Genomic DNA, 27485 nt, shown 5'->3' on the forward strand with positions numbered 1-27485 from the left:
AATTGCAAATATTTCTTTCAATGCCAAGCTGCATTTTCTAATGTGCTAGGAAGATATTTTCTCATGCACCTGGAAAATATCCCTATTTTATTATCTGAGGTATAATGACGCCTGATTTATAGTAATATTCCAGAATAAATCTTGCTTAGAATGACATGTGTAGTCAAATGATACGTGACAAGGTTTAGGATTGATACCGTAAAACAAAACACCTTGGCACACTGAATATTTAATGGAAGTTATTTGAGAAAAAGCAGGTGCTAGAAGGACTCTGACCTCTCCTTTCTCCCCCGAAGCGGGTCATAAGACTCTCCTGAGAGATCTTCAGGAGAGGCGCAGCCTTACCTCCAGATGAGGAGGACCCCTGAGAGGAATCTGAATGAACAGACGTTGCTAAGTTTTCCTCAGTTAACTATGCTTAGCTCATGCTGTTTTGTCCTGTCATATTTCCCCCAACTTTCTACTCTTCATCAGACCTCCTATAAAAGCACTCAGACTTAACCATTTCTTCTGGTCTTCACTTCCCAGTGGAGGCTCTGTGTCACACAGAGCTTAGGTTACATCAATATGCATGTTTTTTTCTCATTAATTTGTTGTTACAGAGATCCAACCAAGAGTCTTAAGATGGGTACAGGAAAGACCTCTCTCCTCCTCTACAGTAATATTTTGCTTTGGGAAATGAGAAAAAAAATTGTTTTTAAAATGAGATACTGGGCTTCCCAGGTGGTGCTAGTAGTAAAGAACCCACCTGAAAATGCAGAAGACATGAGAGATGCAGGTGCAGTCCCTGGGTCCAGAAGATCTCATGGAGGAGGGCATGGCAACCACTCCAGTATTCTTGCCTGGAGAATCCCATGGACAGAGGAGCCTGGCAGGCTTTAGTTCATAGGGTTGCAAAGAGTTGGATATGACTATAGTGACTTAGGACTTCCCCAATAGCTTAGTGGATAAAGAATTTGCCTGTAATGCAGGTAGATGTGGTTTGATCCCTGGGTTAGGAAGATCCTCTGGAGAAGGAAACAGCTACCCCCTCCAGTATCCTTGCCTGAAAAATCCCATGGACAGAGAACCTGGCAGGCTACAGTTCGTGGGGTCACAAGAGTTGGACACAACTTAGCATGCACACCTTAGCTCAGTACAACAAAATGAGATATACTTAGTTTTTAGTAATTTACTTATCTGTGGAAATAATCATGTCTCCAGGAATCTACAGGGAAAAATATCATAAATACTTCAGAGTCTCTTTGGGCTTCCGTGGTGGCTCAGTGGTAAAGAATCTGCCTGCCAGTGTAGGAGACATGGGTTCAATCCCTGGGTTGAGAAGATCCCCTGGAGGAGGAGATAGTATCCTACTCCAGTATTCTTGCCTGGAGAGTCCCATGGACAGAAGGGCCCAGCAGGCTACAGTCCATTGGGTCTGTCTCAGAGTTGGACACAACTTAGCGACCAAACAAGAGTCTCTTAATGGTAAATGTTTTATTTGTGGATGTAATAAAGCATCAAGAAAATATTGTACATAGACTAAAAACTAGTCAGTCTTTTTAGCTCTTCAACTGTTCAAGAATTAGAACTTCCCAGAACTAACCCTGATAATTCCACTGATATGACAGTTCACAATTCAGTCTGACCACATTGTCATATTAAGGAGTGGGCCCCACTAATTTGGGCCAGAGGATGATTTTGTCATCCCTGTGCTTCTTAGTTAATAACACTTCTATTTTTATCAGCCCTTGGAACTATAAACACAGTTTTGTCATTGATTTTTTAATGAGAAATACACTCTCCCTATAAATCCTTCCCTAATAATAGAATGTTCTGCTATTTCATGTGCTGTGCTCATCCTGTACTTTTATACTCTCCTTTCAGGGCCAAATTCTAATCCTATGTGAGCTGCAAGTTGAAAATGCAAAAAGCAAAGCCAAACAAAAAAACCAGAGCTTTTTTCAAATATTCCATTTCTTGTCGTCATTATTTTGATTCATCTTGTTCTACAGAATTATAAAGGAAATGTAAAACCGTACAATTCCACGTATGAGGATTAGAAATAATCTGCCTTCCGTAACATTATTTTGCCTAGGGTGTGTTTTTAATCTCTGCCTGGTCATTTCTTCCACCTTAATAAATGGTCTTTTTTTTTTTTTTTTTGCATTTGTGATCTTCCCTTTTGTAAAGCAGGAGTTGACATTTTAAATTGAAAAGCAGAGGGAAAGTTGAGATGAGCAGAAATGTCAGCATGCCCATTTCTTTTGACCATCTTCCTTCTGTAGGAAAAAACTTTGTAGGAAGAGCAGATTGAAAGAGTGATGTGGCATAAGCTTCAGTATAGCCGTTCTGAGTGAGGATGGTCTTTGTAGAGTGCAGGGTGGTGTCACATGACAACCTCTTCCTACTCTCGATGCTTGCCAGTAAGGCTTTTTTATAGAGAGAAGTAACACAAACAGTTAATTAGAGCCAAACTGAATTTTAAATGTCTGCAATTTCCTCTGAAAGATATAGTCAATAAAAGAAAAAGTAGTGTGAAAAAAAAATTTATTGTGCTAAGGAAATTACTTTTTTTTTTTTTACTATGAAAATGCTAGATTCTCTTTGGCAGTCATCCTGCCTGTAATATGTATATTTCAACTCCAATAGTTCAAGCTCAGGACATATCAGGCGAGCCATAAAACCTATGTGAACACTCTAAGGCAGGACCTCTAATATTACCCAAACCTCATAAATGCCCCAATAAGATGGGAACTTTTATAGGAAATTAAAAATAGCTGTCTGTCCATATTTTGTGGTGTTCCTAGCACCACAAAAAGTGGGCAGAAATAGAGAACAACACTGTAGGAAGTGGTTCATTTCTTTAAAAATTATTGATTTCCTTGTTTAAATAATACTGTTGATTGAAGCAACCTTAAAACCTAATCAAGGTATAAAAAGACGCCTAACTGAGAAACAAAATAACAGAACTCTGAAGATTACCAGTGGACTAGAAGACACATGTTTAATTTGCATTCTGCAACTGATAGACTCTTATTTTTTTTTTTTAACCAAAACAGCATAATTTGCTTCTAAGTGTAAATAAAAAGCCATTTATGGTTTTTAATACTGAAGCATGTTTACTGATATGCATGGAACATATGTTAATATAAGTGGGTGAAATATATAGGCTTATCTGTCCATGATAGTGACAATATTCAGTGAAAATGAAAGAAATTTGGGGCCAGTTTGATAGACTTGCTTCCTTATGTGTTTTGTGGCCAGATTTAGATTTGAGTGTGGATTCAGGTTGCTCTAGGAAACACTTAGTTCTAGACTGTTTGATAAGATGTTGTTATTAATGATGAAATCGGATAGGATCTGGTGTCACATAGTTATTTAAATCAGTAATTACTTTATCCTTATATTGGAGTTGTTTTAAATACATTTCTCTTGCGCTCAGCGCCTCTTATGTTTCCTTTTAGAAATCCCCTTTGCCTTCCTTGCCGCACAACCTTTACCCTAAGTACAAGTTCAGCAGCACTAACCCATTTGCTGGTTCTCTACAGTTCAACGCTGACAAGGTTGGATAATGACCGTTGTCTTGCCATTGCCTTTTGCCAATGTTTTGTTCTGTGTTGCTAGTGTGCATTTGTCCCAGTTCAGAGTTGACTGAATTTGGGCAAGGACAAAAAACAACTGTGTGTTTGGAGTGGGTATGCAAATCCTTTCTTAAGCACATTTTCTTGCCAGAACCTATTCATTTTTATAGCTGAAATTAGATGGCCCTTCTGAAGAGTAAGGGAAAATCGTGAGTCTACTGCCCTTCTTATATTTTGGTGTGAATTGAATTTTCAGATATATTAATTTTTGTTAGTTGCAAAACATATAAGCTACTTTCATACATAATTTCTCTAAAAGCCTTGTATTGATTTAAGTCCTTCTTAGACTTATACAAGGTGGTCCTAAAAGCTCTTCCTTAATCAGCCCGCACATAATTGTGTATGTGTGAGAATCTGTTGAATATTCATAAAGGATGTCCATGTAAATGCCTGATCAGGAAGCAGGGAACTGTTTCAACGTTTATAAATCTATACTAGGATTTGTCATATTCTGATGAAATTATAAATCCAAAAATGAAAGAAAAACTTACGAGAATTTGTATACTATAATTTGATTGTGAAAGGAGAAAAGCTGTTAATTTCTTTCAGGAAGCATTTTATGAATATTCATTGGATTTTCATGTTATTGTAATATAGATAATCAAAGATACTGTATCTGAAGGAATATGTTTTCTGTTACTATAGGCATTACAGAAATCAAGTAGAGTTCTCTTCCGTTGTTCCCCAACTAATCCTTTTGCTCCCACACCGTTTAAGGTTTGTCTTAGTGTGAAGTTCTCATGAGTCAGTGAGTGTGTTACAGTGTGCTATGCGTGTACATTATACTTGTGTGCATACATGGCATGGAGTGATTTCAAGTACACTGCATTTTTGCCAGTGAAGGCTGAATGGTCTTCATTAAAGAATTGTGTTTTTATGGATAAATTTTTAGAAGTGTCAACAGCAAGCTAAATTCTACAATCTCAGTAAGAATGAGAGTATCAGGCATAACAAAATAGAACACTTATTTCCTTTTATTAAATGCAGGCTTATATTGACTTTATGATTAACCAGCTATGTTAGGGCAACATTTGAGTTTATTCACAGTATGAAAATGTTCTGCCTAAGTAAGATCCTGAATAGTTTTTAGGCAAGCAAGTTTTGTTTGTTCATTTGTTTTTTAAGGAAAATAACAGCTCAGGAAAGTTATGCAGAGAGTAAGATCTATAAAATTTGCATCTGTAAATTTATTAAAATTATGACAATTTTAAGTTAGACTTGATTCTACTTTTTGAAAATGAAATGGGCTTAATTCATGCTTTTCAAATTTCCATTGGTAGTAAATTTTTAAAAGAATTTTAATGAGAAAAATTCTAAATTACATGTTTCTCCCTAGTTTAGTATCATTAATAACCTTTCTGGATCAAATGAAGTTTTTTGTTTGTTCTTATGTATTTGTGCATTGCTTTTTTGAAAGTTTTATGGCACAGCACTTGGGAAGATAACAGGATTCTGTTGGCACTAATAATTTTTGTCTGTTTGACCAATGGTATGTAAACCAAGCATTTTAAATACAGAAGATTCTGTGACTTGAAAATCTGTTGCCCATCCATTAGTGGCTGTCAGTCAGCTCACCTGTACTTTGCCAGAAAAATAATAATTCATGTTTACCCGGACCATTTTTAGGGCAGCTTAGAGTCCTGAAGTAGTGTCTGAATCATCAAAGAAAGATCATATTCAGCACCCTGTGGTTTTATTTTTAGGTGTATTTTGACTCTTAACACCATTGAATCATTTCTAAGTATTTGTACATTCCTTTCATGTGTCTCATGTAAGAAGTACTTTTAATCACATTTTTTCCAGATATACACATGTAGAATAAAATGAGGCATATCAGAGGGATTTTTGTATAGGGAAAACAAACAAACAAACAAACAGTAAAATAGACAAAGAAGGAGAAATGTGGGCTCCAGGCATCAGGGACAACCTGACAACGGGTTAGAACTTTAGCTGGGCATCTGTGACCCTTGATTGAGGTACTCTGTATCTTACTGTGGAAACTGGAGGAGAAAACATGACACAGTGGAAAGTGCATTGGGTTAGGTTAGAAATTAAGCAAAGAGAAGTTTAGTTTCGCAGGGTTATTCTGAATAAAATCTTTCGCCTCTCGTGGCCTTGGCATTTAATCTGTAAATGAATAAAATGGACTCAGTGACGTAAAGATGTTTCTAACTGTAATCTGCTTGAGAATCTATAATATCAAACCTTGACCCACTACGTTTCAATTAAGAATAGGAAAGAACCTGATGATACCCCCCTTTTCTTTTTTTTTTTTTAATTAAGACTTGTAGATTTAAGTGACAGCAAACATACCAATCAAGCTTTGGGTTTTTATGAAGTATTCAACCCTGTTTTTCCATTTATGTTTAGGGCTACCTTGGCAAGCGGATGGTGGTTTTGTCCCTTAAAACCAGCCCCTCAGATCTGAATTTGTGTGCTCTTTGCTAACAAGCAGTCACTCTGGTAGAGGATCCTGCATGTGCAGTGCTTTTTCATGAATTTGTTGAGTCATGTGGAGAGAGGATTCAGGTAGCAATAAAAGTATTTATATATAATCTCACTAACAAGCTTTGAACTGCTTTGTTCGATTACCATTTTTAGTTTGTTTCCAGTTTCTTGGAAGACTTTTTTAGACTTCCACAATCTTGTCTAGATGAGTTTTGAATGAGATTTTTTTTCCCAAAACACTAAATTTGTACAGCTTTCCATCTTCAGTTATTTAAGCCTGCAAATTGAGTAATTCTTCACCTTAAAATACCATGTAATCGTTTAATGGATCGTGCTCTGAACATACTGATTTGTTTAGTGTATTTAAGCTTTACCTGAATCCTGTCTGCCATTTTTATATATGTGTATTTCCCCATTATTTAATATATTAGATATTTTAAAGCTAGTAGTTTGGTTTTTGATGTTGCAGTCTTATTTCTTTTCCTTGAGTTTTCCTTCCTTAGACTGCACATACCCACTGCATTCTTCTTGTTCCCACAGGTGCCCAGTCAGTCAGAATCAGAGCCAGAAAAGCCTCCTCTGTGCCACTCGCCTCCACCCCAGCCTCCAGTGTTGGCAGAAATGAGTGGGGATCACGCTCTGTCATCTGCAAATGAAACCTCAGAAGATGTGGATGAAGAGGATGAGTTTGGTTACAGCTGGAGTAAGTTGTCTGTTTCAAATGCATTGACTTGTAAGAGGTATCAAACTGTTCATAGCTCTGGTTCTCTCAAGGCTTATGCCCCAGATGGGTAAATACATTTAATCTTCAGTTACACATAATGCAGTTTTGTGTAGAAAAAAACTAATGTTTGTTGTAGTTGAGTATAGCACACATTCCTGAGGCTTGACATCACATTCTTCTGTTTTGTAAATCTGCAACCCTGTTCAAGCACGCTTTGCATTTTTCTGCAAGTTGAGGTGGTCAGGGCAGTCTCTCAGAAGCTCTATTGGATCCGCTCTCTCATGCTCTCCAACAGAGCATCACCCCTTTTAGGCCTCAGATTCCTCATTATAAAATGCATTTGTTGTTGCTATTTAAACAGCCTGGAATTTAGGTAACACGGTACCATAGTGTTGAGATTAAAAAGTTGGGGCATTTGGCAAGTTGGTTAACGACCTCTTAAGTTGTAGCATGGTGGTTATTCCCCCCCCCTTTTTTTTTTCCAGCAGATACATGCTTCACTTTATCTTATACTCTATAAACAATACATTAGAATATGTAATGAATCCATACACCTTTTCAAAAGGAATACCCAAGACGGAAGTAGCAATAAAGTTATAAATGACAGTCATCAATCAGATGAAATAATTTAGATGAAGCTTTTCTCTCTCAAAGAGATGGGGACTGGGCAAGTGGTCAGGAAGGAAATACAATGTGCTTTAACTTTGTATGAAAAATAATGTTCAGTTCCACATTGCTGAACATAGTTCTGTTTTTGCCAAATAAATCCTCTACTTCAGGTTACTGTCCAAATGCTTTATTAAAACTCGCTTCTGGCCTTTGTTTTGAAATCTGTTACCTTTGTTGCCACCTCCTGATCGCTGTCCTCTGAAGCTTCTACTTGAATGCATTTTCTGCCTCAGGTTGCTAAGGGTTAATTAGATAATGTCTGAGCATGATGCCTGATGCACAGGAATCATTTGAGGGCAATTATTGATAGAATCATGGGAGTGTCTCTGTTTCCTAACAAAATAAGCCATTTTATAGAGGTTAAACCAAAGTTATGTGTCAGTGCTTTAAAAAGTTTCGTTTAAAAAAATATAATTGTTTTCCTTAAGAATACTGTGGTATGTGCTTTGGGGAAGTACAAAGTATAAAATTTGTACTGCTAGATTCTAGAAGGAAGCAGGAGATGGCAGTTTATGAAATTGATGCAATTAAGAATTAATACAGAATGCATGACATTAACACTTTAGTAAGATTTTCTAAGGGATGATTTGTAAAGTTTGCAATTTTCTTAGTCTTATTTCTAATTAAATTAGAATATTTTGCTAATCCATCAAACTGGCCAGAATGTACTCTGAGGAAAACATGAAATGGAATGTTTCAGTTACCTATTATCATATTCCAAGCCACTCCAAAACTTAATGTCTCAAGAAAGCAGGTTATTAGCTCCCTCACGTGCCTGGTGGTAAGTGTTAGCCGCTGGCTGGTTGTCATCTGGGCCTGGGACACCTACCAGATTACAGAATAAATGCTACCTTTTGAACATGGGAGATGGGAGATAGGAAAGGTCTCATTTAATGAGAACAGGTACGTCCATGTGTCTTGGTTGGATAGCTCTGTGCAATAAGAAAACCCATTCCATCTAACCTGGATCTGTGTACCAAGCACCACCCAGCATAATGCAATGTGCAGTGTCCGTGTTGCTGTGGGAGAAAAGTTTCCCCTGACCAGGGAAGACAAATCCTCTGGATGTTCTGTTCTCTGCAAATGATAAAGTAACTTTCTGTTCTAATCACAGTCTTTGGAGAGCTTATTCACGTGATCACATGGTTCACTTCTTTGGGTCTGCTCACCTCAGGTGAACTGATGAGTCAGACACCGTACTCTGCATCCTAGAGGCAGAAAAGCTACTCACAATTTGGGTGCTCTAGGAAACCAGTCTTGACGCCCAGGAGGCCAGTCTGTTTAGCTTTCCTTAACCGCTAAGAATTAGTTTTTGGTACAGTCATGGCCTTATAATGCCATTCTCAATAACCTTCCAGAGTAAAGCCTTTGGCTGTGAATTATCTCTTACTCCCTGTGGTTTTTTGTTCTTGTTGTGTGCAGAAAATATCAGAGAACGTTACGGAACCCTCACAGGCGAGCTCCACATGATCGAACTAGAGAAAGGTCGTAGTGGTTTGGGTCTGAGTCTTGCTGGGAACAAAGACCGATCGAGGATGAGTGTTTTTATAGTGGGGATTGATCCAAATGGAGCAGCTGGGAAAGATGGTCAACTGCAGATTGCAGATGAGCTTCTAGAGGTAAGTTCTTACGGCAAACACTGCATTTACTCCCACTGAATTGGTGTGACAGAGCCATCAGTTTTCAGAAAACCCACCTGGGTCTCATATGGTGACTGAGAAAACTGTCACTCACCTAATAACAAAGATGTACTGCAGCAAATTTGGCTCGAGAGCAAGTCTCTACTAAGTACCACCCATGTTCCCATTAACTTCCATTAAAGGTTGTGACTGTGTAGCACCAGAAAAAATTTTTGCCCCAAGACAGTAATAAAGATCACACTTCAAAAACATTTTTTAGTGTGTGCTGCATTTTTATTAGGAGCTTTTGAAAAGCCAAATGACCAATCATGCCCCTGTAATGAGACTGATCACTGGACCTTCTAGAAGTTGAATCCCTCATGATACACTTGATGGGGGTGGATTGTTGTGGGGTTGAATTTAAGGCTAAAAACCAAAAACAGTAATTCAGCCCACCAAGCAGAATAAACTTGCGGACTAGACTTTTATAGTGTTTGGAATTGTGTTTGCTTGATTTTTTTGTCCTTGCCTCCTATAGGCTGGGATCCACGTGTCTTTACACTGCTTTAGCACATTTTCCCATGCCTCCTGCGTTTCCCTCTTCGCTAGGAAGGCTCAGTCAGCAGCGGCTAACTGACAGGATGACTGGCAGTCTCCGCTAGGTAGTGTGCTGCTTAAGCACCTTCCACTGCCTGAAGCCTGGGTATACCAGCACTGCTTCTCCCAGTGGCCCACCCCCAGGCCTTCAGTGCTGACAGTAACTGTGAACTGTGATAGGCCTTCCCAGGATGATCTGTGCTGATCACAGGTGCCTCTGCAGAGCCCTTGCTTGTGCAGAGTATTCTAGAAGCTTGTTGCCTGCCTGGATACTTCTCCTGTAGTCAGTCCAAGTGATGCCTCATTAGTCCATGGAGATCAGACTACACCCATGGAATTTTAATGTTGGTTTTCAACATGAGCTTTTTCTTAACTCAGCATCAAAGCCAGGTTCATGTTCTGGGAAATAAAATGTATGTACTATTTTAAAGGAATAAAAAAAAATATGCTTTTCATTAGATTGTTGTTGTTTAGTAGCCAAGTCCTAGCTCACTCTTGTGAGCCCATGGACTGTAGCTCACCAGGCTCCTCTGTCCATGAGATTCTTCAGGCAAGAATACTGAAGTGGGTTGCCATTTCCTTCTCGGGGAAATCTTCCCAACCCAGAAGATCAAACATTGGCAGGCATATTCTTTACCACTGCGCCACCAGGGAAGTCCTTTTCATTAGAAAGGAGATAAAAATTTGTAAAATTAAAATTCTGGACTCGATTAATGATATTTATTTCTCATAGATCAATGGTCAAATTTTATATGGAAGAAGTCATCAGAATGCTTCATCAATCATCAAATGTGCCCCTTCTAAAGTAAAAATAATTTTTATCAGGTGAGCATTTTCTTTTCCTGGTTTATAAATATTTTTCCTTAGCCGTTCAATTCTGATTCTTTTGAATAAAAATGAAACATATATGAACGTGTAAGTGTTGTAGTTCCAAGCCTTTGTGGCTACAGAATTTTGTCTAATTATCTGAGTCTTCAAGCTAAAGAATGAAAATAGTATGAATGGTCATGATATTACAGGTTAGTGCTTTTTTTCCTTTAGAAATAAAGATGCAGTGAGTCAGATGGCTGTATGTCCTGGACATACAGTGGAACCCTCGCCTGCTACCTCAGAGAATCTTCAAAACAAGGAGGTTTGTAGCTTATATTTGTTTCTCTGGGAAGCCTTAGTTTATGCATCACTTATTAATTTAGCTAACAATTATAGAGCCCTTTCAGGGATATAAGAGAGAAGTGAATTTCTTGATCCTCTTGATCCCCAATATGTTTATAGCCTAGTTTATGGAACACTCATGTAAATAAGCACAGCTTACATGAAGCCCAGTAGTAGAGCCTGTCAAAGGAATAATGAAGGCAGAAAAGGAGTTGACAGTGTTACCTCTGGGGAGAGAATGCAAACATAGGGGAGGTCGCACATGAGATGTACATTGAGAGTAGGTGTCTGGGGCCGTAAACACTGCAAGCAGAGGACATGGATTGAGGGATGGGCTGGAGGCTCTGGCAAATGCAGAGAATTGATAACTGCAGAGCCCTGTTGAACAGTGGGAGGCAGGGAACAGGTAGGGTTGGATCATGAGGATCACCATGCAGACCTTGTCTTTTAGGCTATATCTTTGCAGACTCAAAAAATGATTATTTTTAAGAACTCTGGAAATGGTACAGAGAAAAATCACAGGTTGCAGGACAGAGAAGTTGAAGGGAGCAAGAGAATTAAAGTAATTCATGGGATAGATATGGAGGACCTGAACTGATGCCCAAAAATAAAAGAGAGAGAGAGAAGAAATGGTTGTGTCAGGTCTTTAGAACCCAAATAGATATTACTTCATCCCTAACTAAATATATTCAGTGAGGAAAAATGACTGGTTGAGAATGTATTCATCCACCACCAGGTACCATTTGGGGGCTGAGCATAGGCTGGAGAATGAAACAGATGAGATGTACCAGGTTTCCAGATGTCTGATTTGGTGACTTAATAGATGGTTATCTTTTATCAAAATAGAAAAAGTAAAAAAGAAAAGCAGGTATTTATTTAAAAATAGAGAACTTTCTCTCTGAGGCAGCTTAAGAATGAAGTGTCTATTGGAAAGCTCGGTAGAAGTGTTCACAGGGACGTTTGGTCTCGAGTTTAGAGATGAATCCCCATAGATGCCAGCTTGGGAGCCATGGGAGCTCAGGCTCTGTCTGTGGAGGACATTGAGAAAAGATGAGAGCCGAGGGCAGAATTGTATGATATCAGTTGTAAGGAGAATTGACAAGTCCAAAATGAAGAATCAGGCGAGTGGGTCGCACAGCAGCTGAGGAGGGCTCCTGCGAGAAGGTGAATAAAGAGGGTTCATTGTATTTGCCAATAGATGATTATTAGTGATTTTGATAAAGCAAATGGTGGATAAGAAATTTAGGAAAGAGAAGGCAGTGGCCAGAGGATGACACAAATTTAAGAGAGTTTTGGTGAAAGCTTTGTGTTTACTTTGTTTAGAATTACTAAAAGGAGATAGAGAATGAAAACTTAAAGTTAGAGGAAGTATGATACTGTCAGTGGAAAAGGGTATGAATTGGAAACACTCTTCCCTAAATTAATATCTAAACATTAGGCTTTTCTGTACGCAAGATGCACAAATCACTTGTCTCATGCTGGTGAACGGACTCACTGATCATAATGGGGAACTGAGTGAATCAAGTGGTTTTTCAAGATTGTAAAGGAGAAAATTTTATTTTCATGTGAGTTGTACCAAAAATGTCCATCAAGAAAATGGATTTTAGTAACTTTCAGGTAAAACATTTAACAGCTCCTACATTCACTTGATGTCTAGCACAGTGAAACATAGTGAATGGTGCCTCTGCTGGCGTTCTGTATGTCAGTGCTTGTGCTGTTCGGAGCTGGGTAACTATTAGGCATCATTGTAGAGTAAATCCATACAGTCTTGTGAAGCATTTTATGTTTCTGTGCTCCAATAATTACTGTCTAATCACACCTCATTCATATCTTTAAGATATAATGTTCATAAACGTCATGAAGTATTAAAATTATAATGATGGAATATAGCATATGAAATAATGTTAATTAAGCGGCCCCTTTGAGGCTTCCCTGGTGGCTCAGCAGTAAATAATCTACCTGCCAATGCAGGGGACATGGGTTCAGTCCCTGGATCAAGAAGATCCCCCAGGTTAGGAAATGGCAGCCCACTCCAGTATCCTTACCTACAAAATCTCATGGACATAGGAGCCTAGTGGGCTACAGTCCACGGGGTTGCAAAAAGTCAGACACAACTTAGTGACTAGACAACAATAAACAACTATTTGGTCAAGCAAAACAACATAACATTTGCCTATTTTGTCGCCTTTTTCCCTCTGCCAGGCTGAACCGAGTGTTACTACTTCTGAGGCAGTTGTTGACCTCAGTTCGTTGACAAACGTGCAACACCTAGAACTTCCTAAGGTAAATCTGCTTAGAATTGGACTGAAATGATGTGAGGACCGTGACACTGGTGTTCTGATTCACTGTTTCCCAAAACTAGTCTCCACAGACCAGCAGCATCAGCATCACCTGAGAGCTTGTTAGAACTGCAGGTGCTTGGCCCACCCTGATCTCCCGAAGGAGCAGCTCTGGGGTGTGCCCTCAGCTCATGTTTTAATAAGCCTTCTCCATGATGCCAGCGTACACTAACGTTTGATAACCATTGTGCTAATTGATACTTGAGCAGGGGCCCAGCTTCTCCTGCTTTTATGATTATCCCAAGGTATGATATTTAGTGATCTTGTGTTTGATTTATTTACAAGGACTTGCTATGGACGATATAAAACATTAAACAAGTTACAGGCTTTGTCCTTTGTCAGACCGAAAGCCCAAATGCCTAGAAGTCTCACTGATAGGCATCGTTGAGGTATTTGCTTTTGAAAATATCTGAACCTTGGATTCAAGTGACCACTTGAAAGAGGTGGTTTGTTGAACAGAATCCTGTAAATGCTTTTAGGTGCTGCAGGTTCATGCTGGAATGCAGGTGGACAGTGGATGAACAGAATAAACAGAAAGAGCAGTGACATGCTCAGGGAAGAGGAGGGGAACGGAGGAGGTGGAATGGGGGGACAGAGGGATTTTGTGTGTAATGCTACAGCAGAAAGGAGTGCTTTCCTCCGAGACTCCCAGCTCCAAGGCAGGGCACCAAAGGCCGTCTGACTGGGTTGAATCCTATTTCATCAGTTACAGACTTAACACATTTTGTGATCTTGCTTTGCCTCCATTTTTCTTACCTGTAAATTGGAGATGATAGTCTTACCTTTGATATTGTAATTAGAAAGGTTAAATGAGTTGTTTATAAACTGGTGGGCATAATGCCTGATACGTGGTCAAAATTTGTTAAGCACTTAGTGGAAAAAAATACTGATTCTTCTTGGTTTTTTTTTTTTTTTTAATAAATAACCCTGTACAAAAATGGATTGCTCTGATCTTATCATATACTTTTTTTTTAATTATTATTTTTTTTATGATCTTATCATATACTTTTAAGAAACATTGTCATGGGCAGTTTGTGTTGTGGGTAAAGGGAAAAGAACAGAAGTCATTAAAGCTTTTCTGTCAAAAAGTCCATACATGTCTATTCCAGCATCCCTCATTCTGTTGCCATGTCAGAGAGAGTCCTTTGAGACAGCAGGGGAGAGGGGACAGGATATTTTAGAGGTTTAGAGATGTTAAGTAACATATCCAGATTTCCAAATCTAGCCCGCAAGTATATTATAGCTGAGTTCTGCTTACTGTAAACCTGTGTAATTGTCTCTGTATTATGCACATGAAAAGAGTGGTGGTAGGGAGGACGTGCAATGACAGTCTGGAATGTCATCAAGCATTAATGGTCTCTGTCAGCAAAGCAGCGGTATTCGTAATCTTTAAAATGATGATGAAGCTTTACCTCGATGCCATGATCCTGAAAGTCCATGGCAAGCATGGCTCTCATGTAAGCTCCTTTGTCTCTTGCTTTCTGTCTGCCTGGATGGAAACTGTAATAAGGGAAGTTGCTCTAACCAGAATGAAAATATTCACTACCCTATGGTAGATTTTATTCATATAAATGCTAAGAAGAGGTAAAAGCCAGCATTATGGAACACCTGGTTTTGATAAAAGAAAGTATGGAAAATATAGCTAAAGTAAGTGTAGCTCTTCTAGCCTTGGCAGGTTTTCAGGGTAAGTCTTTGGACTCATGAGTTGAGAGCATTTTCACTCTGTATCAAACCAAAACCCGAGTCTTTGAAGTAACCAGTGTGGATTTTCAGCCCCAGAAAGCACAGAGCATGTGTCAGGGCAGCCTGTCTGCTGAAGGATAAGGGATAGTGGAACAGGCGTGCAGGGACCGGTATTAGTGGTTATGTCTAAGCCAGAAGAAGGAGGCAGGAGTGTGCTTTGGTTTTGAGTCACTTAACCAATGACACAGAACTGAATTCTCAAACGTACATTCATTAAGTTGTTGAATACATTTTTATTTTATGAATCTACTGATAAAGTGACTAGAGATATGTTAGTTGGTGTATGTGCTGAAAAGAAAAGACCCTGATACTGGGAAAGATTGAAGGCAGGAGGAGAAGGGGACGACAGAGGATAAGATGGTTGGATGGCATCACTGACTCAATGGACGTGAGTTTGAGCAAGGTCTGGGAGTTGGTGATGAACAGGGAAGGCTGGCGTCCTGCAGTCCATGGGGTCGCAAAGAGTCGGACACGACTGAGTACTAGAGATACTAGACATAGGGGAGGAATGAGAACATTTGAATATTTGATGGAGGAGAAATTTAATCCGACTAAAGTAATTCAAAGTTTGCTTAAGAAAAGGGGATTTCGAAGAGTGGATTTTAGAACACCTTTAATTGCTTTTCTAGCCTTTGAATGTTCAGAAGTTTCGGTCACATACCTCTCTGTTTGGATAAATTTCATGTTTCACATTTCCTAAGTGTTTCTGTTTTTGTTTCTGTAGGATCAGGGGGGTTTGGGCATTGCCATAAGTGAAGAAGATACAGTCAGTGGGGTCATCATAAAGAGTCTAACAGAGCACGGGGCAGCAGCCAAGGTGAGGCCTCCCCCTTCTTACAGTCAGAAACTGGTGAGGAAGGGAATTCTGTCTGTAAAATCACTCAAAAGTTTCCATGTTTCCATCTAGGATGGACGGCTGAAAGTTGGAGATCAGATCTTGGCTGTAGATGATGAAGTTGTTGTTGGCTATCCTGTTGAAAAGGTACTTATCCAAAAGAAAGTAAATGGTACTGTGAACTCATCCTTGGAAATGGCTAAGTGTGTGGGGGTGGGGGTCAGTCATGGGATCAAACCTGTGTAGCTGTATTAGATACCTGCAAGGAAGAGAGGAGATTTGAAAAGTACTTAATTTCTACTTTCTGTTTTCTAATTAAGATGATATTTTTCCTGTTACCTGATAAATTCAGTATTCAGTGGGCATTTTTGATAAATATCATTTCAGTTTTCCTGTAGGAAAACTTCAAACTTCTAAACAAATGACAACTCAGTATTAAAACCAAAGGAATATTTTTAATGAATATTTGCTCCTGTGTTGTTTTTGTTCAGGAACTAAGTCGTGTCTGTCTCTGTGACTCTGTAAACTACAGCACAGGCTTCCCTGTCCTTCAGTATTGACACCATCCAATCATCTTATGCACTATCGCCCTCTTTACCTCCTGCCCTCAATCTTTCCCATTGTCAGGGTCTATTCAGATGAGTCGGCTCTTCACATCTAGTGGCCAAAGTATTGGAACTTCAGCTTCAGCATCAGTTCTTCCAGTGAATATTCAGGGTTGATTTCCTTTAGGATTGACTGGCTTGATCTGCTTGTTGTCTAAGGGACTCTCAAGAGTCTTCTCTAGCACTGCAATTCGAAAGCATCAGTTCTTTAACACTCAGCCTCCTTTATAGTCCAATTCTCACATCCGTACATGATTACTGGAAAAAAACATAGCTTTGACTATAAGAACGTTTGTTAGCAAAGTGATGTCTCTGCTTTTTAATATACTGTCTATGGATTTGCTTCTATAAATATCCACTATTTATATTGCTTTATAAACAGATTTTAAAACTCAGACATTAAATTATTATAACTTTTAAGTGGATAAATAGTTGTTTATGCCTGAGTTTCTTCCTTCTCAAAAGTGATCTTAATACTGTACTTACTGGGAGTTTCACTTGAGCCTTTGGTAAATGCTAGAAAAACAAACAAACAAACAAACTGTGTTTCTTTGAGATTTGGTGTGTCACTGTGTCCATTTATACATTGGCCAGCAAGGTGCTTAAATCATTTTAAAATTCAGTTTGTGTTATTTTGGAGGAAAATTGCTTCACAGTGTTGTGGTGGTCTCTGCCATACATCAATGTGAATCAGTTATAACTATATATGTATCTCCTCCATCTTGAGCCTCCCCACCCCCAATTCCACCCCTCCAGGTCATCACAGAGTGCTAGCCTGGGCTCCCTGTGTCATATAGCAACTTCCTGTTAGCTATCTATTTTATACAGGATAGTATAAATATGGCAGTGCTACTTTCTCAATTTCTCCTAGCCTCTCCTTACCCACTGTGTCCACAAGTCTGTTCTCTATGTTTGCGTCTTTATTTCTTTCCTCTAAATAAGTCCATCAGTACTAGTTTTCTACATCCCATATATATGCGTTAATATATGATATTTGTTTTTCTAACATCACTCTGTATAACAGACTCCAGGTTCATCCACCTCACTACAACTGATCTGTTCCTTTTTCTGAGTAAGTGATATTCCTGTGTGTATGTGTGTGTGGTAACTGCGATTTCTTTATCCATTCATCTGTCAGGATGTCTAGATTGCTTCCTTGTCCTAGCTCTTGTAAACAGTGCTGCATTGAACATTGCGGTACATGTGTCTTTTTGACTTGTGGTTTTCTCAGGGTATAAACCCAGTAGTGTGATCGTTGGGTTTTATTGCTGGGTTTTTATCTGGTAGTTTTATTCCCAGTTTGCTAAGGACTCTCCATACTGTTCTCCCTCGTGGCTGTACCAGTTTACATGTCCACTGACAGTGCGAGAGGGTTCCTTTTCTCCACATATTCTCTAGCATTTTTGCTTGTGGTTTCTTTTGTTTTTGTTTTTTTTTAATAATGGCAATTCTGATTGGTGTGAGTTGATACCTCATTGTAGTTGTGATTTTCTTTTCTCTAATAATGAGCTATATTGATCATCTTTTTATGTATTTATTGGCCATCTTCTTATATATCTTCTTTGGAGAAGAAGATATCTTCTTTAGGTCTTCTGCCCAGTGTGTGATTGGACAGTTTTTGTTTTTGTATTATTGAACTGTATGAGCTGCTTGTGTATTTTGGGATTAATCCTTTGTCAGTTTCGCTTGCAGTTTTTTCTCCCATTCTGAGGTTTGTCTTTTTATATTATTAATAGTTTAGTTTGCTATACAAAAGCTTTTAAGTTTAATTAAGCCCCGTTTGTTTATTTTTCTCTGTTTCCAGTACTCTAGGAGGTGGGTCAAAGAGGAGCTTGCAGTGATTTATGTCAAAGTGTGCACTGCCTATTTTCCTCTTAAGAGCTTTATGGTTTCTGACCTTACATTTAAGTCTCTAATGCATTTTGAGTTTATTTTTGTGTATGGTGTTAGAAAGTGTTCTCATTCTTTCACACGTAGCTGTCCAGTCTTTCCAGCACCACTTTTAATAATTGTATAGGTTTTATTCTTTAACCCACGTGTGTATGTTTTTAACATTCCATTTGACTTGATTCTTCTCTTGCATAGTTTTCTTTATCTTGCTTTTAGCATAAATGTTCCCATTTTATTAAAAATGTTTATGTAAGCTGCTTCAGGTTGTCTATAGAAACAGAAGTAGTTCATTTCAATCACTCGGTTGTGTCCGACTCTTTGTGACCACGTGGACTACAGCACACCAGGATTCCCTGTGTATCACCAAATCCTGGAGCTTGCTCATACTCAGTCCATCCAGTCAGTGATGCCATCCAACCATCTTATGCTCTGTTGTCTCGTTCTCCTCCTGCCTTCAATCTTTCCCAGTATCAGGGTCATTTCAGATGAGTCAGGCCTTCACGTCAGGGGGCCAAAGTATTGGAGCTTCAGCTTCAGCATCAGTCCTTCCAATGAATATTCAGGACTGATCTCCTTTAGGATGGACTGGTTGGATGTCCTTGCAGTCCAAGGGACTCTCAGGAGTCTTCTCCAAAACCACAGTTCAAAAGCATCAATTCTTCAGCACTCAGCTTTCTTGATAGTCCAGCTCTCACATCCATACATGACTACTGAAAAAACCATAGCTTTGACTAGACAGACCTTTGTTGGCAATGTAATGTCTCTGCTTCTTAATATGCTATCTAGGTTGGTCACAGCTTTTCTTCTGAGAAGCAAACATCTTCTAATTCCATGGCTTTAGTCACCATCTGCAGTGATTTTGGAGCCCAAAGGAATAAAGTCTGTCACTGTTTCCATTATTTCCCCATCTATTCTCCATGAAGTAATGGCACCAGATGCCATGATCTTTGTTTTCTGAATGTTGAGCTTTAAGCCAACTTTTTCACTCCTCTTTTACCTTCGTCAAGAGTCTATTTTTTTTTCACATTTTTTTCTTTTTTTTTTTAATTTTATTTTATTTTTAAACTTTACAATATTGTATTGGTTTTTGCCAAATATCAAAATGAATCTGCCACAGGTATACACATGTTCCCCATCCTGAACCCTCCTCCCTCCTCCCTCCCCATACCATCCCTCTGGGTCGTCCCAGTGCACCAGCCCCAAGCATCCAGTATCGTGCATGGAACCTGGACTGGCGACTCGTTTCATACATGATAGTATACGTATTTCAATGCCATTCTCCCAAATCATCCCACCCTCTCCCTCTCCCACAGAGTCCAAAAGACTGTTCTATACATCAGTGTCTCTTTTGCTGTCTCATATACAGGGTTATTGTTACCATCTTTCTAAATTCCATATATACTGTATTGGTGTTTTTCTTTCTGACTTACTTCACTCTGTATAATAGGCTCCAGTTTCATCCACCTCATTAGAACTGATTCAAATGTATTCTTTTTAATGGCTGAGTAATACTCCATTGTGTATATGTACCACAGCTTTCTTATCCATTCATCTGCTGATGGACATCTAGGTTGCTTCCACGTCCTGGCTATTATAAATAGTGCTGTGATGAACATTGGGGTACACGTGTCTCTTTCCCTTCTGGTTTCCTCAGTGTGTATGCCCAGCAGTGGGATTTCTGGATCATAAGGCAGTTCAATTTCCAGTTTTTTAAGGAATCTCCACACTGTTCTCCATAGTGGCTGTACTAGTTTGCATTCCCACCAACAGTGTAAGAGGGTTCCCTTTTCTCCACACCCTCTCCAGCATTTATTGCTTGTAGACTTTTGGATTGCAGCCATTCTGACTGGCATGAAATGGTACCTCATAGTGGTTTTGATTTGCATTTCTCTGATAATGAGTGATGTTGAGCATCTTTTCATGTGTTTGTTAGTCATCTGTATTCCTCTTTGCTTTCTGCCATAAGGGTGGTGTCATCTGCATATCTGAGGTTATTGATATTTCTCCCAGCAATCTTTATTCCAGCTTGTGATTCATCTAGCCTGACATTTCACATAATGTATCTGCATATAAGTTAAATAAGCAGGGTGACAATATACAGCCTTGATTTACTCGTGCTCCTGTTTAGAACCAGTCTGTTTTTCCATGTCCAGTTCTAACTGTTACTTCTTGACCTGCATACAGATTTCTCAGGAGGCAGGTCAGGAGGTCTGGTATTCCCATCTCTTTAAGAATTTTCCACAGTTTGTTGTGATCCACACAGTCAAGGGTTTGGCACAGTCAGTAAAGCAGAAGTTGATGTTTTTCTGGAACTCTCTTGCTTTTTTGATGATCCAGCAGATGTTGGCAATTTGCTCTCTGGTTTCTTTGCCTTTTCTAAGTCCAGCTTGAACATCTGAAGTTCATGGTTCACATATTGTTGAAGCCTGGCTTAGAAAATTTTGAGTATTACTTCGCTAGCATGTGAAATGAGTGCAGTTGTGTGGTAGTTTAAACAGTCTCTGGCATTGCCTTTCTTTGGGATTGGAATGAAAACTGACCTTTTCCAGCCCTTGGCCGCTGGTGAGTTTTCCAAATTAGCTGGCATATTGAGTGTAGCACTTTCATAGCATCGTCTTTTAGGATTTGAAGTAGCTCAACTGGAATTCCATCATTTCCACTAGCTTTGTTCGTAGTGATGCTTTTGAAGGCCAACTCGACTTCAAACTCCAGGATGTCTGGCTCTAGGTGAGTGATCACACCATCGTGATTATCTGGGTCGTGAAGATCTTTTTTGTATAGTTCTTCTGTGTACTCTTGCCACCTCTTCTTAATATTTCTGCTCTGTTACCATACCATTTCTGTCCTTTATTTTGCCCATTTTTGCGTGAAATGTTCTCTTAGTATCTCTAATTTTCTTGAAGAGCCCTCTAGTCTTTCCCATTCTATTGTTTTCCTCTATTTCTTTGCACTGATCGCTAAGGAAGGCTTTCTTCTCTCTCCTTGCTATCTTTGGAGCTCTGCATTCAGATGGGTATGTCTTTCCTTGTCTCCTTTGCCTTTAGCGTCTCTTTCTCAGCTATATATAAGGCCTTGTCAGACAACCGTTTTTCCATTTCTTTTTCTTGGGTATGGTCTTCATCACTGCCTCTGGTACAATGTCAGGAAGGAACCTCTGTCCATAGTTTTTCAGGCACTCTGTCTATCAGATCTAATCCCTTGAATCTCTTTGTCAATTCTACTGTATAATTGTAAGAGATTTGATTTAGGTCTTACCTGAATGTTCTAGTGATTTTCCCTACTACAGGTAGGGAAACTACAGGTTCTTCAATTTAAATCTGAATTTGGCAATGAGTTCATGATCTGAGCCACATCTATTCTTATTTTTGCTGATTGTATAGAGCTTCTGCATCTTTGGCTGGAAAGAATATAATCAATCTGATGTCGGTATTGACAATCTGGTGATGTCCTTGTGTAGTGTCTTCTCTTGTGTCATTGGAAGAGGGTGTTTGCTATGATCAGAAGTGGGTAAAGCACCCCATATTCTTCTAAGGTTGTAAGGATCCAGAGAAATGAACAGTATTAATTAGAAATGTTACAAGTGAAAGCTCTTTCTTATATAATGAAGAATATAGTCTGAAGTAGACTTTTTGGCCTTAATCAGTATCAGGAAATTTAAAAAACTAGAAACTGCAGCCATTCTTTCTTGACCTCTTGAGTCCTGGCAGGGAAAAAGTTTGCCTCTGACTCTTCTCTCAACCGTAGATGTTTCCAATTACAGCTATCATAGTGGCTTTTTTTGTGTGTAAGTCTACTAACTTGCCTTTAATTTTATTTCTCCTCCACCCCAACCCCCTGCCAGTTTATTAACCTTCTGAAAACTGCAAAGACAAAAGTGAAATTGACGATTCGTGCTGAGAATCCAGACTCCCAGGCTACTACTTCAGGAACTGGTACAGCCAACGGAGAGAAAAAGAGCAGCCCCCAGTCTCCAGTGGCCCCACCGTCTAGCTCTCCGGAACCAGAGCCCATGCGAAGTAAGGGCTTGTCTCCTGATGGTTCTCACACATGGCATGTTCAGACTCGGTATCAAGTCCCTGCTTGGGAGCCATCTGCCTGTATGTAGTCCACTGCTTGATAGGCCGTAGTCCGACAGCATTTTGGTGAAAGGATGGTACAAAGAGAAGGGATCTGGTGCTGTACATTAACCAGCCATAGAACCTTGGGGAACCCATCCAGCCACTCTAAGCCTCTGCTCACCCAACTCTAAGACAAAGGAGTGATACTCTTTGCTCTCCAAGGACCTTTTGCTAAGAGTATCTGTGACTCCAGGTATCTTACTAATACATGAGATATCTCATTTTGTATATTCCTTGTTTATACTACTGAATAAGTAATGTAACTTCTTGGAACATCAGTATTCTCATTTTTAATATGGATACAATGATACCACTTCATTGGTAGAATCAACTTTGCCTGGCACTATATCAAACTCCTAAAATGTTGCTCATTGCCACATGTACACAGTGGATATGAGTTCTTCCTTTGGGTGTAAACAGCAGATACTGTTGAAGAGAACGAAGTAGATGAAATGGTTGGATATGGAGCTTGGGCTGACCATTTCACATGTCATTGAAATGTCAGTCTCGTACATTGAGGCAAATTATTCCTTTGAGGTTCTTTTTCAGAAAAATCACACTGATTTTCAGTAAAAGAATACATTTCAAGCTTTGTGGCATTTGAAAAAAGTAGTTAAAAACACTTTTTCTGCATTTGGAGAAAAAAGCTCTTTTAGTTTCTAAACTGAAACTTTCAGTTCTTTTGACAGGTTTTTAATGAAACAGCAATTTAAAACATTTGTAATATAATTGGTTTAAAAGTCTGTTTTTATTTTTATTTTTTTTCTAATTTTATTTTATTTTTAAACTTTACATAATTGTATTAGTTTTGCCAAATATCAAAATGAATCCACCACAGGTATACATGTGTTCCCCATCCCGAACCCTCCTCCCTCCTCCCTCCCCATACCATCCCTCTGGGCCGTCCCAGTGCACCAGCCCCAAGCATCCAGCATCGTGCATCGAACCTGGACTGGCAACTCGTTTCCTACATGATATTTTACATGTTTCATTGCCATTCTCCCAAATCTTCCCACCCTCTCCCTCTCCCACAGAGTCCATAAGCCTGTTCTATACATCAGTGTCTCTTTTGCTGTCTCGTACATCGGGTTATTGTTACCATCTTTCTAAATTCCATATATATGCGTTAGTATACTGTATTTATGTTTTTCCTTCTGGCTTACTTCACTCTGTATAATAGGCTCCAGTTTCATCCACCTCATTAGAACTGATTCAAATGTATTCTTTTTAATGGCTGCGTAATACTCCATTGTGTATATGTACCACAGCTTTTAAATTGAAGTATAGTTGATTTATGATGTGTTAATTTCTGCTGACTCAGTTGTATATATATGTGTGTGTGTGTGTGTGTGTACATATATATATACACGCATTCTTTTATATTCTTTCCATTAGAGTTTATCCTAGTACATTGAATCGGAGAAGGCAATGGCAACCCACTCCAGTACTCTCGCCTGGAAAATCCCATGGACGGAGGAGCCCGGTTGGGTGCAGTCCATGGGGGTGCTAACAGTCGGACATGACTGAGTGACTTCACTTTCACTTTTCACTTTCATGCATTGGAGAGGAAATGGCAACCCACTCCAGTGTTCTTGCCTGGAGAATCCCAGGGACAGGGGAGCCTGGTGGGCAGCCGTCTATGGGGTTACATGGAGTTGGACACGACTGAAGCAACTTAGCGCCTGCAGCAGCAGTACATTGAATATAGTTCCCTGTACTATACAGTTGGACTTTATTGCTAAAAAATCTTAAAGTAATAAACATCTAATGGAAGTAATCCTTTATTTAGAAAGACTGAATAATTCTCTAAAATGTTAAAAAATATAGTAATTTTGTAATTTTTCAATATTAAGTTGATCCCTAAATAGCGTGTCTATAAACATATAAGATGCTAAATGGAAACATAGCATAAAGGAAAATATCTTTCACCTCTTCTTACCATTTCAGGAGCAAGAAACTAGTCTGCCTCTGATTCCTGAAAAGAACGTTTTCTCTAAAGCTAATCTATCAAGTCTACCAACTTTCTCTGAATATGCTATTTGCTTATGAATATTTCTTTGAATATGCTTTTTGGTATATCACTAAACGTAATATGAAGACTCTCATACAGCAGAGTATGAGATTATATTCTCCTTATTTTTTCATAATCCAATCTTATTTATTTAATTTTGAGCATATATGCACCAGTATTTAATATTCAAGTTTATAACACATTGAGACATTAAGAAACAAACTTCCGGTGGGGCTCACTTAATGTGTTATAAACCCAGATATTAAATCTGGTTGCATGTATGATTTGATTACAAATTTGATTACATAAGGAGAAAACCAAATCAGAAACCTAAAAAGCCATGAGTGGCAGGCACCATGACCAGAATTACTGATGTTCTTTATGTTTTGTCTTCCCTGAATGTGAGTTAGGTCTCCACTGCATATCTCAGTTCTAAGTTTTACGAATCAAAATTTCTTAAGAGATTTGTTTGGCTCCCATGAAACAGAATATCAGAGTGAAACTAGCAGCTGAGTTCAACTCTGTTCTCATTTCTTTTACCTATTATCTCCAGTAATTAAAGAAAAATACAGAATAGTGCAGAAAATAATTTACAGGTAATTTTGTACCCACCACACTAAGGTAACAATGATGATGTAATTATTTGTTGGATGGTTTTAAACACAACTAAAAGATTACGGTGGAATTGAAGTCTTCTTTGTCCCCAAACTCGGGCCCATGTTTCTGCTCCATCCCCCAAGGCAACCAGTGTGGTGAGTTTGATGTATATGCCTTCTGATCAATTTTTATTTGTATTTCACTTTAAACTTACTTTTAGGTACAAGCAGGTCGTCAACACCAGCAATCTTTGCTTCTGATCCTGCAACCTGCCCCATCATCCCAGGCTGTGAAACAACTATTGAGATTTCCAAAGGGCGGACAGGACTGGGCCTGAGCATCGTTGGGGGGTCCGACACACTGCTGGTGAGGATGCAGTCAGAGATGCTCCACATATGCAGCCTCTTCAGTGGTCCCTGAGAGGTCACTGCAGGGAAATTTCCATCAGCTGTATGAAATGAAATACAAAGACTTAGGCAGTGTACCATTTCTTGTTACTTTAATTTGTGGGGCAATTACTCATTTACTTTGAGTAAGTCAACACTGACTTAGTAATATTCCTTTATACTTGTGATTGTGCCCTTTAGGTTCAAAATGTTTGTGTTAGTTTATCAGTTCCTGCCATATTTTAATCGTCTTTTTACTGACTGGATATCATTGGGTTAGACCCGTACTGAGAAAACATTTGATAAAATGGATAATTTATAGACAAAAATTTCTAATTGTCAAAAAATGCATTTAAAAGCCATTCATTCCACTTATAGATAGGAAACGTGAGGCATATCTGTTAATTTCATTTGTGGATAGGAAAGGTGATGTGTATCTATTATAAATAAGTGTGTGGGTGATTTATGTATTTTATAAATTTTTTCTTTAAAATTCCCTGTCATTTGAAAGAAATACAAATTTCTTTAAGACTTACAGCAACTTGTCTTGTTATGCTTTTCTTTGAATTTTGGTGCATGCCTCGCATACAGATATAGTCAGTGTATAACCCTTATCAGTGTCTCTAAGAGTACAGTGTGCTTTGACTGCATTTCTGTTCACCATTCCTAGGGAGGATGGGGTAAAGCATGGTTTGTTTATTTGTGCCCTTAGGGTGCCATTATTATCCATGAAGTTTATGAGGAAGGAGCAGCATGTAAAGATGGAAGACTCTGGGCTGGAGATCAGATTTTAGAGGTACAGAATGCTGTGCATTTGACCTTTACCTCAAAGGAAAGGCAACTGTGGAGAGGGTGGTCTTTGTTTCTCTCCCTGCCCCTTCCTTTTCTCTTTCTCCCCACCCCTTCCCTTTTCCATCTTTCTTCACTTTACTCAACTCATCTACTTCCTCACCATCTGTGTCCCTCTTCTGTACAGGTAAATGGAATTGACTTGAGGAAGGCCACACATGATGAAGCAATAAATGTCCTAAGACAGACACCACAAAGGGTGCGCCTGACGCTGTACAGAGATGAGGCCCCATACAAAGAGGAGGACGTGTACGACACCCTCACCGTCGAGCTGCAGAAGAAGCCAGGGAAAGGCCTGGGGTTGAGTATTGTTGGTAAAAGGTATGATTAATCAGGGCAAAGGCAGTGATTTCCTGGAAAGGATTGAACTTAAATTTCTTTGAAGAGTACTAGTAGTAGTAGAATCTTTATCACCTGCTTGTGTTCTGTAGGTAGCTACTGTCAGCTGATGCTGGGAGGGACTGGGGGCAGGAGGAGAAGGGGACGACAGAGGATGAGATGGCTGGATGGCATCACTGACTCAATGGACGTGAGTCTCAGTGAACTCTGGGAGTTGGTGATGGACAGGGAGGCCTGGCGTGCTGCGATTCATGGGGTCGCAAAGGGTCGGACACGACTGAGTGACTGAACTGAACTGAACTGAACTGTCAGCCCATGCAGCAGTGGAACATCAGAAGATACTAATTTAGACTTTTTTAGTCGGTATTAAAAGATGCTTGCTCCTCGGAAGGAAAGCTATGACCAACCTAGGCAGTATATTAAAAAGAGGCATCACTTTGCTGTTAAAGGTCTGTATAGTCAAAGTTGTGGTTTTTCCTGTAGTCGTGAATAGATGTGAGAGTTGGACCATAAAGAACGCTGAAAGAAGGCTAATTGCCAAAGATTTGATGAATTGTGTTGTTGGAGAAGACTCTTGGAAGTCCCTTGGACTGCAAGGAGATCAAACCAGTCAATCCTAAAGGAAATCAAGCCTGAATATTCATTGGAAGGACTGTTGCTGAAGCTAAAGCTCCCATACTTTGGCCACATGATGTGAAGAGCCAACTCATTGAAAAAGACCCTGATGCTGGGAAAGATTGAAGGCAAATGGAGATGGGGGCAACAGAGGATGAGATGTTTAGATAGCATCACCAACTCAATGGACATAAATTTGAGCAAACTCCGAGAAATAGTGGAAGACAGAGGAGGCTGGCATGCTGGAATTCATGGAGTCTCAACGAGTACGACATAGCAACTGAGCAACAGCAACAAGACAAAAAGGCATTTGGTAATTTTGAGTA

General features: G+C 39.2%; 1 protein-coding gene across 14 annotated transcripts in view; it reads left to right on the top strand.

Annotated features, from left to right (window-relative positions):
* The window catches only part of MPDZ (multiple PDZ domain crumbs cell polarity complex component), a 175301-nt gene that overhangs the window by 132047 nt on the left and 15769 nt on the right, over nt 1–27485 (top strand). For 5 of the 14 annotated variants that reach the window (XM_061425279.1, XM_061425281.1, XM_061425284.1 and 2 more), the window contains 13 exons: nt 3447–3545; nt 4269–4340; nt 6612–6774; nt 8887–9083; nt 10414–10505; nt 10722–10812; nt 13035–13115; nt 15639–15731; nt 15822–15896; nt 22086–22260; nt 25191–25336; nt 26069–26152; nt 26333–26526. In XM_061425279.1, coding sequence (XP_061281263.1) covers nt 3447–3545; nt 4269–4340; nt 6612–6774; nt 8887–9083; nt 10414–10505; nt 10722–10812; nt 13035–13115; nt 15639–15731; nt 15822–15896; nt 22086–22260; nt 25191–25336; nt 26069–26152; nt 26333–26526 — 1562 coding nt within the window. The remainder of the gene's footprint in view (nt 1–3446; nt 3546–4268; nt 4341–6611; nt 6775–8886; nt 9084–10413; nt 10506–10721; nt 10813–13034; nt 13116–15638; nt 15732–15821; nt 15897–22085; nt 22261–25190; nt 25337–26068; nt 26153–26332; nt 26527–27485) is intronic. The other 9 variants (XM_061425290.1, XM_061425287.1, XM_061425289.1 and 6 more) reach the window with 3 other exon arrangements.

The sequence above is a fragment of the Bos javanicus genome, chromosome 8 (assembly GCF_032452875.1).
Source record: "Bos javanicus breed banteng chromosome 8, ARS-OSU_banteng_1.0, whole genome shotgun sequence".
NCBI classification, from domain to species: Eukaryota; Metazoa; Chordata; class Mammalia; order Artiodactyla; family Bovidae; genus Bos; species Bos javanicus.